This window comes from Orcinus orca, chromosome 3, assembly GCF_937001465.1.
Source record: "Orcinus orca chromosome 3, mOrcOrc1.1, whole genome shotgun sequence".
In the NCBI taxonomy this organism is placed as follows: Eukaryota; Metazoa; Chordata; class Mammalia; order Artiodactyla; family Delphinidae; genus Orcinus; species Orcinus orca.
This window is the reverse complement of record NC_064561.1, coordinates 79,202,763-79,216,893: the sequence shown is the minus strand read 5'-3', so window position 1 is coordinate 79,216,893 and position 14,131 is coordinate 79,202,763. Positions and strand designations below refer to the sequence as shown.

The 14,131-nt window shown below is 40.9% G+C and overlaps 1 protein-coding gene across 1 annotated transcript in view; it reads right to left on the bottom strand.

The window, feature by feature from the left end:
- FBN2 (fibrillin 2) overlaps positions 1 to 14,131 on the bottom strand; it is a 231,966-nt gene that overhangs the window by 59,694 nt on the left and 158,141 nt on the right. Inside the window, exons 24-32 of the mRNA XM_004279867.3 lie at positions 11,512 to 11,739; positions 10,552 to 10,677; positions 6,028 to 6,156; positions 5,131 to 5,256; positions 2,725 to 2,850; positions 2,159 to 2,281; positions 1,877 to 2,002; positions 1,427 to 1,552; positions 212 to 334 (exon numbers count right to left, since the gene is read on the bottom strand). Coding sequence (XP_004279915.1) covers positions 212 to 334; positions 1,427 to 1,552; positions 1,877 to 2,002; positions 2,159 to 2,281; positions 2,725 to 2,850; positions 5,131 to 5,256; positions 6,028 to 6,156; positions 10,552 to 10,677; positions 11,512 to 11,739 — 1,233 coding nt within the window. The remainder of the gene's footprint in view (positions 1 to 211; positions 335 to 1,426; positions 1,553 to 1,876; positions 2,003 to 2,158; positions 2,282 to 2,724; positions 2,851 to 5,130; positions 5,257 to 6,027; positions 6,157 to 10,551; positions 10,678 to 11,511; positions 11,740 to 14,131) is intronic.

Genomic DNA, 14,131 nt, shown 5'->3' with positions numbered 1-14,131 from the left:
ACTGTTGTAATTTGATCATTTATACCAAAGTTAAAGGAAACTCTTAGGCAAGAATTATCTTGCAACGAAAGACAGCCTTTAATTTTCAAGAGAATAAATGAAACTAAGAGGCATGTTCCTATTTAAGTATGTAGGTTAACAACTGTGCAAAGAAGAGCCTCTAGGGATTCTGTGTCTTAGCGAAGGTTATTTACATTTGCAAAATACTCACCAATACATTTGATGCCATTTCCAACCCAGCCTTCTCTGCAGCTACATTTGAAGCTTCCTGGGACGTTTAGACATGAGGCATGCATGTCACAGTTGTGGGCACCAATTTCACACTCATCCACATCTGAGAAACCGTAGTTAATATGAAGATAAGATACAACCTAGTTAATTCTACTTCCAAGAGATTTCTGTATAGGCAAAATTTTAAAGTAAACACAGAGAAAACATTAACGTCACTTTTATTTTTAATATGTTTAGACTCCAACAGGATTTGGAAGTTCATGATCCAAATCAAACAAGGCCTTCCCTGAAAGAAACTGCCAGCCAGAATATATAAAAATAATCACTGGAAATGTTTTCTGGAAAATGACCAGATGCTTTTATCAGTATTATGTATATAGTGTCTGTGTATGTGGTACACATACATATGAACATGCAGAGTTCTTCTTTCATTACTTGCTCTTTCCTGGAGGTGTCAGCTTAAGGCCTAGGCTGCAGTCTAAGTCACCCACCACCTGGCCTGAGCAAAATACCACACTAAAGCCTTGAGCAATGATGGACATTTGGCCCAAAGCATTGACCCTGGGAGTTCAACCCCCATCCGCCCTTCAAAAGGCTAAAACTATTTAGTAGAGAACAGGAATAAGAGATAAAATGAATGGGGTGAACAAAGAAAAAAAGCGAAGAGAGGAAATTTGGGCAGGGAGAAGAGAAGGCAACAGCAAATGGAAAGAGAGGAGGGAAGAGCAGAGAAAAAGATGGGGAAAGAAAGGAAGGAAAAGAGTCTAAATATAAGTTTTAGATTAATTTTTGTTAGTTTAAAAGAACTGTAAAACTCAGCAAACACCTGGGATTCCTCCAGGTCTTTTGGTGCTTCTTCCTTACGTATATCTCCTGTTTGGGCAGGAGAAAGTGAACGCTGCCCCAAGAGCTATCAGGAGCACATCAGAACCATGGGGGCCAGATTCCACACCCATTCTCCCACTCCGTGACCAAGCACGCAGCCAGGTCTGCGGCTTGGTAGCGGAGACCGTGCTCATCTACCACAGAGAAGAGACAAACGCATCACACATGCTCTGGGCCAGTTACTCATCACATAACTGTCACAACCTGGTGTGGGTGAAAGTACAAGAAATTCCAGGGAACAAATGATGCTGAAGGTTAACCTCTGAAATATAAGAAGCTGAAACACAGGGGATACAAGCTTGAGACCTACCTGTGCATCCCGTGGTCCCCTTCTTTACTGAATATCCCAGCTGACAGTGGCAAATGAAGGATCCCTTGGTGTTCTCACATTCCCCAAACATGCAGATGTTTGAATTTAAGTCACATTCATTCACGTCTAGGAAATTGATTTTCAACACCTTGGTTAATACTTGTTTATTCTAGTAATTCAAAAGCTATCTTTTAAACTGAATAGCATACTAATGAGATACACAAATAACGTTTAAAATATAATGTATTTGCAGGACACAGTATTACAGATAAATATATTGTCTTTAAGGATTTTTTTTTCAAATAATTCTTCCTTTTTGGCTTTCACATCTTCTAATACAATGGTTTGAATTTTAAAAATAACCAAAAAAGCCTTTTCTTCTTAGGTGCACGCGTGTGTGTGTGTGTGCACACTGTACATAAATATTTATCCTGTTCTTATGGTACCCACCAATGCATGTCTTCATGTCCATTGAAGCCATGAAGCCATCATAACACAGACAGCGATACTCTCCAGGAATGTTGGTACACTGCCCACCATCACAGATATCAGGATTATTTTCACATTCATCAATATCTGATGATACAAAATCAAAATCAAATGAAAAACAAGGATGACTTTTATTAAGCTCATGCATTTTTTTCCATCCAGTTCCACACAAAATATGTGGAGCCAGATTTGTAAGATAAGATTAACCAGATGTACAAAGTCTGTGTATTTTCCTTCCTGTACCTGCACACGACCTCCCATCTGGCATCAGGGCATAACCTTCACTGCAGCTACATTCATAGCTTCCTTCTGCATTAGTGCACTGGGTGTCACAGCCTCCGTTCATTATCATACATTCGTCAATATCTGTAAAAACATTGCCACCACGTTACTTGTCAGAGATACTGCCTTAAAAAAAAAAGAGAGAGTTTTTCTACTTCTTCTTAAACAGACAATGCTCCAGTGACTTTGGATTTTTCATGTTGATTGATCATTGTAACATTAGCCTTTCTTAGTTCCTCTCACTTCCTTTTAGACAGCATTTCATTTGACATTCAGCTCCTGTAACCTAAGATTAAAGAACTCAGATATACCATATAGGATGAAATATATAGAGAAATATAGGATGTTTCTTATTATAAAACCAAAGGTTCCTCTGCAAAACCACCAAACCATGGCATCTGCCCCCATTCTTAGATTTGCTTTTAGGACAAAGGACTCCCATCGGCGTCACTATATATCCCGTGCCAGAAGCATTCCTCGACTGACTTGAGAAATACAACTTCCAGACCTGCCTGGTCTACCCTTACCTGTACAGCCCTGCCGGTCTGGCGTGGCCTGGTACCCAGCATTGCAGGAGCACTGATAAGTTCCAATCATGTTTACACATTTTCCATTTCTACAGAGATTGTCACTCAGGGAGCATTCATTAATATCTATAAAAAGATACACAGAGTTAATGTTTTATGAAATCACAACACCACTTAAAGTATCAAGAACATGCAGCATCAGAGCAATGGTCTCCAAAGGGCTTTATTTACTTCAGGGGGAAGTAAGATGGTCTCTTGCAGCAATTCAAAGAAAACGCCAGAATCTATATTTCTCTTAGTTCTATCTGCAACAGTGCTCTCCAGTGGAACTTTTTACATTGATGGAACTGTTACATATCTGTGCTGTCCAATATGTAGCTGTTACTGAGTGCTTGAAACATGGATACTGTGACTAAGGAACTGAATTTTTAACGTTATTTAATTTTGATAAAATTTAAATAGCCACGTGTGGCTAGTGAGTACCACATTAGACCACATCCACCTAGCACATGCCAGAAATAAAGCTTGTTAATACTTAATCTATGAATTTACACTGGCACCCTCAGCTGGTCTTAATTGGATGGTTACGTGTTGTCTAAATAACATGAAGGTTCCTGAGGGAAGACAGCTGGTTCCAAAAACAGAGGGGCTGAAAATAGGGCCCTCAGTTTTTAACTTTTCATGGCATTGTGTTTACAGGGCCTGGATAGGTGGATTACAGATTATATTGCCTGTTTTTAAGTAAACTAACCCTTATAAGATGGGCAGATGCCTTAAAGAAAACGCCTGCAAAGATCTGTGGAAGAAACTAGTACTAATAATGCAAAAAGAGAAGAGCAAGAAAATGGTAGAGTGACACTTCCTCACACAAGTTACCCGTCAAACACAATCTAAGGTAAAAATCAGATATAACAAGAAATTCACCCCAAATTCTCAAAATTACTAAGAAGACAATGTGGCAGATTTATGTTTATAATCATGAAATATTTATTTCATTGAACATGCAAAAATACATATTTTATAATGGACATTATATCATTGAGGGGAACTTTTTTTTTCAGCTATAAAACCCATGAAGGGCTTCCCTGGTGGCACAGTGGTTGAGAGTCCTCCTGTCGATGCAGGGGACACGGGTTCGTGCCCCGGTCCGGGAAGATCCCACATGCCACGGAGCGGCTGGGCCCCTGAGCCATGGCCGCTGAGCCTGCGCGTCCGGAGCCTGTGCTCCGCAACGGGAGAGGCCACAGAAGTGAGAGGCCCACATACCGCAAAAAAAAAAAAAAAAAAAAAAACCATGAAAATTAATTAGCAAAATAAACTGAACTTAGAAACAGATTCTGGATCACTGGTATCACAACCATGAATAAATATTCTGTAATTATCTGTGTGAAAAAGCTTTTTGAACTATTAAAGTGGAATTAAAAATATTTAAAACTTTCACCTTTTAAAATGTCTGTTTGAAAAAAGAAGCAGACTCACAGATACAAAGAACAAACTAGTGGTTACCAGTGGGGAGAGGAAACGGTGGAGGGGCAAGATAGGGGTAGGGGTTAAAAAAAAAAAAAAGGGTTATTATGGGATTATACAAAAACACGAATGCAAAACTTCTGAGAATTGTAAAGCACGATAGAATTTAAAGAATCTTTCATTGAATAAAAAAATTTTAAAAATAAATAAAATGGTCTATGATTTAAGATTCACCTAATCATTAGCATAGCAATATAAATATGGGTTATAAATAAATACATGAGTAGTCGGGAGGTGTGCTCAAGCTATGTTTTTATTTGGGGGTGTGGGATCTGTCTATTTTAAACTTTTATTTGCTTACACTTTCAAGAAAGACTTACTGTGAGGAAAACATTTCCTGGCTAAATCAAAGCTTTAAAGCCTATGGAACGCTTCTTCAAGACCAGCCATGGTCGCACCTACATCCTCTGCCCCCCATCCCCGAGCTCAGGGCCAGTAAAGAGGCCTCAGTGCTTCTGTGAGGAGGGGGTTGGAGCGTGAGCTCACACACAGGTGAGCAGACCCTGTGACGACTGACACGGGGCACTGAGTGGATTCTTGTGCACAGGTGTGCACACAGGCAAACTATCAGGGAGCAGCCCTTCCAAGGGGAGCAGCTGTCCCATCCCAGCCGACCCGGAGGAGGGAACTACAAGGCCCGACACAGGGTCCCTCCCACAGGGTCCTTTCCAGTGCGCTTGTAACGAAAACGAGGGGAACTGGGGTAAGCATCTTCTAAAGACACAGCCTGAATCCAAATGTACAGACTCTGAATTCCCAAATTTTAATCTGTTAGATTTCACAGGCCCAAACCAACCAGTTCATGAGAATGACCTCTGATCTTTATGATATTTACCAGTTTAACTGGGAGGGTTTTATGTGCTGAGGAGACAAACTCACCCACACAGTCCTCACGTGACAGTGACAGCTCATGTCCCAGTGGGCAGTCACACTGAAAGCTGCCCTCAGTGTTCACACAGGTGCCACCCCTACAAAGGAGAGGGTTACGTTCACATTCGTCAATGTCTGAAAGGTAAAAACGTGAGAGCCATTAAAGAACTCTGAGGAAAAAACGTTCACGCACACAGCATGGGAGAAAGATTCATTATCTGAGGTCATTGTGACTCAAACATGAGACATGGGTTAGTAAGAGATGGGATAACGCTCTCCTCACTTTATGATCAGTAGATAAAAGGTTAAAGTTCTACTCTGAAAAGATAGTGAGCTATCAAGGCTTTTACTTGTATGAAATGAGCAGGCTCATGAGAGGTAAAAATAAACAATATTCGCTTTATATCACTCTAAACTCCAGACACCATATGTCTCTATCTCTAAAGTGAAAGAAAACTCTTAGACTGATCACCTTCTGTATCCCATGAGCTGAGTCCTATAAGTTGCTAAAAATCAAACGATGGGCTAAAAGGTGGGCAATGCCAGGAGTGTTTGTAATAACACCCAAGTAAGGAAAAGGACATGGGATTCGCATGACAATATAAATTTGGGGGTCACCACCCACTACCATACATTTTCAGTGACTCCCTCCTCAGCAGTTAGTCTGTGGTGACTTCAGATTCTATAAATAAGCAGAACCCAGTCTCAATATCTCACTGCCATTAAGGCACCGAGGGCCTGGGGCTCCCCAAGAGCTATCGAGGAGCGGATATCCTGTCTGACACTTAGATCTGTTCTCTCTCTCACCACAGCTCCTTGCCAAGCATGCTGTTCACAGCTCTGAGACAGGCCAAGGTCGCACTAAGGAGTCTGTGCTACACCGGTTTGCAGACCCGAGCAGCTTACCCATGCAGTTCTTCATCATCATGAACCCGCTCTCGTAGCCTTCGAAGCACTCACACTCAAAGCTGCCCGGCGTGTTGACACAGATCCCACTCCCACAGAGGTCAGGAGAAATCCTGCACTCGTCAATGTCTAGTTCACAGGGTTTAAAAGAAATTCAGAAAACCAGAGTGAGATGAGAAGGTGTTAACAAACAGAGAGGTTTGGCCTTCCGAGCAAAAGTGCTGGAGGAAGCAGGGGCGAGGCATAGAAGGATGCGTTTTCAGGAGGTCACCTCGAGGGGGACAGGGCTGCAGGCATATTCCTTTCCCCAACTGCCAAAACTGTCACAGCCAATGGGCAAGGGGGCCCTTTTTGTCCTTAAGAATTCTGGAATTGTGGATTTCTCTTTGTGGCTTAGAAATGATAACAGAAGGATGAACCAAGCAACTGGGATATGAGCCGACCAAGGCAGGTGGCAAACGAGGAAGCAGTGGCCATATGGATGGAGTCCCATGCAAAACGCAAAGCCCACGCTGGTTCTGCTGCATTAGCCCACATCCGCCCCTGGTGCGGGCGTGAGAGGGCTGCTGCCTCTGAGCAGGGGTGGCTAGCCGGCCACAGAGACAGCCTCAGAGGCAGATGTGACCACTGAACCCTGAGCTGGAGAACGCGCCTATATGGCAGGGCCGTGGAATATGCCCCAACTGTGTTTCTGCGTCATATTCAGATGGAAGAGCCTACTGATTTAATTTTAAAATTAAAAACAAACGATAATGATGGGCTTTTGCGTTTGTCAATTTTTACATACTACAGTAAATAAGAATCTTTAATAGCAGCACTTAGACTCTCAAAAATAAGATTCTCTGAGAAATCTCCCATTCCTGAAATCAAGATTTTCAATAGAGCAGTATGTCTGTAAAATAAGATTAAGAAAACATGACTTGCTTAAATATTTTTGTCAGAGTGGGAAAAATGTTTTTGCCAGCATCTGTTTATTCTCGTGAATTTAAATTTTTAAGTTTTTCTATCACAGGATTTATAAATGGCTAATTTGCACACATTCTCTTGCGGGGGGTAGGGAGGGTAGTCTCAGCCCCTGCTTTCTCCCAGCTTTTGTTTTCTTTCTATTGATTTTTCCCAATTGCAGGACATACTGAAAAAATGCAGGTACTTTCTTTTAAACAAAAGTCTTAACAAAATTGATTGATTCAATTAAGCAGGTAATAATATGCACACTAATTCTCTTAATTTTTATCTATCAGTATCTAGGAACTGGTGATGAGAGCCATATGAAGAACACAGAATAAGTTCAATGGCAGAGGAGGGACAGATTTTGGCTGATGTGATGTGGTGGGAGCTGCATAGTGTAGATTATGAACTCTGGAACCAGATGACTGGGCACAAATCCCACTTCTGTCATCTTCTGGGTGTAGGGGCTTGGGAAAGTCACTTAATTTCTCTGTGCCTTAGTTTCTTTATCTGTAAAATGGGGCATGTAGTAGCACCTGCCTCATAGGAGTAAGCGAACCAATGTTTCTGAAGTGCTGAGAACAGTTCTTGTCTCATAAAGAGGGCAGTATATATGAAAGCTATTCGCTGTTAAGAATTAGCATTTTGGAGGAAGTGGCTTTTGAACTGATCCTGGAAGATGGCATAGAAATTCTAACTTTAAAGATGTAGAATAAATAGAAGGGCAAGAGATAAAATGCACAGATGAAGAAAACTAATGCATTTCAGGGAACATCAAGTCATAGAGAGGCTGATAATGGGTGCAAGTACAGGTAAGATAGGTACGGTTACTGAGGGCGCCAGCGTGGGGAGCAGAAGATGGGCCTTACATGCTGTGAAGAAGGGCAGCCAACCGTGTCCCACTGTCCTTTCACATTGCATCCCACAACACCGCAGTGCTCTCAACAAACTTCTCTTATACAGTATAAACGAGTTGAGTTTCAGAGCCATTAAGTGACTTGGCTAATTTCACACCAAAAACAGGGCAGTCAGAACTGGAAAAGCTTCTTTATCTACGTCTAGGATCATCTAAGTCAATAGAAGTTGTTTTGCGGGAAGTTATACAATCCAAGCCCTGCTTTAGGATGAAAAACCTGGTGGTTGTGAAAATGAAGGATCTAATTGGAAACTTACTGGGGTGGGAGACGCTGGAGGAATCTGCAGTGTAGTAGAGACTGCGATGTGCTGCCCAGGTCCCCCTTCAAAAAGGAAGGACTCACGCGTCCTTGCCCTCAGCTGTCGGGACTGCGGCTGGCAGAAAGTCCTGAGGTGAGAACTGTCTTCAGGAAGCACCTAAGCTAAGCGGACCTTCCTCACAGTCACACCCCTTCTTGGGGCAGATGTATGCAAAGATTCATCATGCAGGTACATAAACACCTAGCCCCTCCGCCCTAATCAAGACAACTGTGATGTGCTTCCCAGATGCAGAGCTCCCGGGGCAGGTGGGCTGAGGACCACATTGGGACTGCATCACAGCCCACTTCTGCTTCCTTTCCCCCCCTCCCAAGACCAATCCTTAATAACCTTCGTGCCTGCTAATCTCTGCTCAATCTGTTTCCTGAGGAGCTGAACCTACAGCAGCAATAGTGTAGAAGAAATAGTACAAGTACTTGAAATAACCATTTTGATGGAAGAATATACATAACTTTTTCACTTTTCTATTGGGAGAGGGAGGTGTCAAAATTAAGTCTGAGGCTTCAATCCTGAGTGAAATGATACTATTAATATATCCAAGGAAGTCCCTAGGCAGAGGAAGGGGGGTGGGACAAAGGGAGACGAAAACAAAGAGTAACTGTCCAGATGGGAGTTAGAAATGCAGGAGTGGAACTCAGGAGGACTAGAGAGCTAGAGATGGCACCTAGGAGTCAGCTCAACAGAGGCCATCCAAAAAGGCGTGATGGTAGATGCAATTCTGAGAGGCAGAATGTTGAGAAAGCAGAGGACTTTGGAAAATGCCCAAGGGATGGAAAATGCCAAAGACAAGAAGAATCTGGGAAGATTAGAGATGGAACATCATAGTCATGATAGGACAACTCAGACGGGAAATACCATGGAAGCTAAGAGAGAAGAAAATCAAGGAGGGGGTTGGCCAGAGGTCAAGGAGAATATGCACTGAGAGAAAGATTTTTTTGAACTTGGCAAAGGTGTTTTTTAAGAGTATATATATGTGTGCCTGAAGGAGGGAGGTCAGCATTCAGGGGCTACAAAGCAAATGGTTACTTAAAAGAGAGGAATGAGAGGTGAAAGTAGGAAAAGAGCATGGTAGCTTGAGGGAAAAGGAGGGCTGAGGAGACGCTCTGCACTTGTTTACAGGTCTAGGGAAAGAAACCAGTAAAGAGGGGGAGATGCCAGAGAGAGAGGAGTGAACTCTGCTAAGAAGGGCCTGGAGAAGAAAGAGGGAAGGAGAGTGAAAGCAGAGAGTTTCGCTGGAAAATTGCAGAAGAACATCACATTCCCTTCTCTGGAAATGGAGGAGAGAGTAGGGCTGGAAAAGGACATTTTATACCAGAGAAGAGGGTGTGTGAGAAGGGTCCTGGCAATCAGGTTTGACTTCAATAAAGAAGAAAAGGAATGAATAGCGATACGAGAGGGTGTGTAAGCCAGAAGAGGTTTAGAAGTGCCGCTAAGAGAAATTTATTAAGGGACGTAAAGAGGTGAATACAAGTATCGCTCAGCAGCAGCAAAGGCCTGGTTGAGGGCGAATGCAGGGACCTCGGTCACCTTTTCTCAGGCTCTCCCCACCAAGTTCAGCAGCCCCGAGTGGAGAAAACAGTGGTGAGGGGGTTAGGAGTTGGGGATCGGCATGGAAGGCACGGCAGAAAGACAAGACGGCAGAACTCCACAAGACCAGATGGATAGTTGTGAAATGCTCAGGGGATAGTCTAGGCTGGGTAGGGCCAGGAGTGAATCACTAGGATGCTATGGAGTACGAAGCTAGGAAGAAGTCAAAAGAGACACTTCAATGGAGATCAGGAACGCGTAGTGGGGGCAGGAGAAAAGGGAAAATTCCAAAGAGAATATGTAAAACGAGAGTTCTGAAAACAAGACCTTGGAGACATACTTCAAGTGTTTGGAATAATTTGTTATATTACCTAATAGAAAAACTTGGAATTTTGTGTATTTTCTTAGAGAGAAGGATAAGGGTATGGATATGGATTGTGACTGAAGCATAATATTAAGAAAACTGCCCACAGATGAGGAAAATAAGTTACAACTTCTCTATTACAAACCTTAAAATTTGTAACAGAATGTCAAGTTTATACAAGTGTTGATTTAATGGCTATATTCTTTAGTACTCATATATTCTGAAAATCCTATTGTTATATTGTTCTTGTAGGTAGCACAGATATTATTTTCATGCTCTTTTGCAGCTCTCTCACAAGTTTGCTGGAGAAGTGGTTTAGGCATCAGGAAAAGGAAATAAAAAGAACAATGTACATGTTCCTAGTGAGAAGATGGGCTTTTAAAGGCAGTACTTCCCAATAGCAAAAGAAAGAGAGCCAAGGTTTACCCAGTACAACAGAAGAATAGTCTCACCTGTGCAGTTTCTTTCCTCCAAGTCTAAAGCAAAGCCACTATTGCAACGGCACTTGAAACTTCCAATTGTATTCCTGCACTTTCCATACGTGCACATCCCAGGGAATGCTTTGCATTCATTGATATCTACAGGCAGAACAGAGCTGGAATGTAGAGCCGGTTGATATAAAAGAGTAGGTCCAGCTTATCCTTAAGCTGGGATGAAGTGAGAGCATGGCATGGACATATATACACTACCAAATGTAAAACAGATAGCTAGTGGGAAGCACTGCTATCCCTGCATAGCACAGGGAGACCAGCTCGGTGCTTTGTGACCACCTAGAGGGGTGGGATAGGGAGGGTGGGAGGGAGGCTCAAGAGGGAGGGGATATGGGGATACATGTATACGTATAGCTGATTCACTTTGTTATACAGCAGAAACTAACACACCATTGTCAAGCAATTATACTCCAAAAAAGATGTTAAAAAATAAAAGGGTAGGTCCATCATTTTAAGTTAAAAATCTAACATGATGGAAAAGAATGTACTCAAGTAAAAATGGGGGATATCAAATTTTTCAATGATTACATTGATGCCACACAGGATGTGCCAACTGTGAAAAAGATTCTGTATTTTTACTGAACAGTTCTGATCCTTTTATTTCTATTTGTTTTGTAAAGTTTAGGGGAGATAGAGAACTTTTTGCAACATCAGGGCTGCATCTCATCAGGCTGTGCTGAGGAAAGCAGCAGTACAGTAGAAGGCTGTAAGAAAAGTGAGATTAGCTGTCTTTTTTAGTATCTTCACTTCAACACCAACTTGTACAGGTGATTTATACTCCTGGGCCATAAGGCTGGTTGCATGTTTTGTTTAACAAAGAAAATAAAGTGGGAAATCAAATGTTTAAGGCAAAATCAATCTTCAGAGAATGCGGAAGGTGAGCTTTAGTGCAGAGAGACCAAATGCGCTGCTGACGGTTACCTTTGTAAAATGGCCTCCCAGTAAGAACGTCCCCTCTGTTAGCAAAGCCAGGCCCCCGGGGGCACAGGGTCTCGTACTCCGTGGTGCCAGGTTTGGGGCACTCCTCACACTCAGTGCCCCAAGCCGCCCCGACTGCACAGCAGCAGGCATCCATGCGGAACTTCCCAGGAACAGGATGGACGCATTCATCCTCATCCCACTTCAAGTAACACTGCTCCATGCGGATATCTACAGGGAGAGGGAACCACAGTTTGAGATTAAGCTGTAAGATGCACTGAACATTCACATACCAAATACCTGCTTAGGCCCTGGGATGAGGCCAGGCCCTGGAGACACACTAATGAGCGGGAGACAGAGTCCCTGACCTCCTGAAATGGATACCATAATGACAGTCATTTAAAGAGAGAACAGGTGGGTTCTCCTTCAGTGTTACCTAATTCTCACCTGACACCTTCAGGAAGAAAAGGTTCCCTTGGGATAAGATTCCTTCTTATCATCAGCTATGATCCTTTTTTTGTATCACTGACATCAGAAAGAACAAATAACTTTAGCATATTTTAGGGCCACTGAAATATGAGCAATTCTGTGATTAGTGGGGGGAAAAAGCATTTGAATTACATATGTTAAAAGTTATAAGAGCCTGGTAGAGTAATCCTGTGCGTTTACTACTGAGTTTCATATCAATATTTACATCAGGAATCAAAACACTGTCAACATATGGCCTGTGAATGTTTTGATTTTAATATTAATTTTGGAAACCTTTGGATAGTACATGTGCTTTACAGTTTGTTGCAGTCTCCACTACTCCTTATTACCACCTCACTCATTTATGTTAACTTCTTGGCCCCTGCAAGCATCTGAGTTTGATTTAGATCAACTTCTATCAGAGCAGTTTATCTCTTTTGTTCTCAGAATATTTTCCATTTTCATATGCCAATCTCTTGAAACCTTCTCACATTCACAGCCACGGTAAGTTATTGTAGCAAAATCTAAGTAGTGACAAAAAGCATTTAACGATAAAGATGTTAAAAAAAGAAGCATTTAACAAAAGTACAAGGATGAAGAATCCGATATATCCTCTTAGAATATTACAAAGGCATGATTTTGAGTGATATTACTGAGAATTTATTTTGCTGAGTGATAATTTAAAATCAATGATATAAATTCATATATAGCATCATTTAGTTACTGAAGGCAATTTGATTTCATTAGTTATTGGACCATACTGATACTATTACTTTGTCACCTTCAAAAGATACTTTACATTTTTCTAAACTTTGGAGATAATTTAAGAATAAAACTCCAAAAAGAAGTTTTCTTTATAATTGGACTTTGGATATTATAATTTCTAAACAATTCCATATGATTTTTTTTCCAAATGATTTTACAGTCATACTTTGTATCCAAATTTAAATATGCTGTCAAAACTTAGTTTAAAATAAAATTTGTGTTAATTATAATAACTAAACTGTATGCTGTTGCAAACTTTTTTCCTACTACTAATTTTAAAAATCCCTGTTTTTAAAATACTTTAAAGATCTTTGAATAGAATAATTTAAAAATATTTATTATAGAGTTTTGGAATAATTTTTAATATATAATTTTTTGAATACTTAGTTAAGATATAATTTTAGAATACCTATTTAAATACCTTGAAGATCTTGGAATATAATACTACCATTGCTCACACTTTGTCTACAAGCTTAAATTTCAAATACAAGCCTATGTAAAGTTATTTTACAAACTAAAAACTTACTGTTTCATAAGATATTGGGAAAAAATCCCTTAAGTAAATAAAAAATTGTTCGGAGACAACACAGAATCAATAGAAGTTTCTCTTTCAATCATGAAACTTAAGTTTAGTCAAGAATAACGCTGATAAAAAATAAAGTCAGCTAGGCATTTCTATAATACAATGCTGACAGAAAGAGCTTCCTTATTTAAAATCTTTAGAAAATAAAGCATTAAGAAAATTTAAATTCTGAAGATGGTAAAGGAAGAGGTAGGATCAGTCAATGTTTTCACACAGAAGCCACATCCAAACTTTGCCATGACTTTCCCCCCTGTCTTGTCAAGGAGCACAGCTGCAATGGGCTGGTAAATGTTAAACTTCAAATGCGAGTCTCCCATTTTTTTCTATGTTCAAAATATACATAGTTCTCTTCTTCCACTGACTCAGTGTGAAAGACTAAACAGCCTAAAATATCTGATTAAAGAACTTATAATTTGTGTGTGTGTGTGAAAGTTGGGACTCAAAAATATATTTGTACGGCCCACGCTCATAGAAGCATTATTCACAACAGCTGAAACCCAAGCATCCATCGACAGATGAGTAGACAAATAAAATGTGGTACATATATACAATGGAACACCACTCAGCCTGAGGAAGGAGAGAAATACTGATACATGCTACAACATGGATGAACCTTTAAGACACCACACTAAATGAAACAAGCCAGTCACAGGAGGACAAATATCGTATGATTCCTTTCCTATGAGGCACTTAGAGTAGTCAAATTCATAGAGACAGAAAGTAGAAGCATGGATGCCAGGGGCTGGGAGAGGGATAAATGGGGTGTTAGTGTTTAATAGGTACAGAGTTTCAGTCGGGGAAGATGAA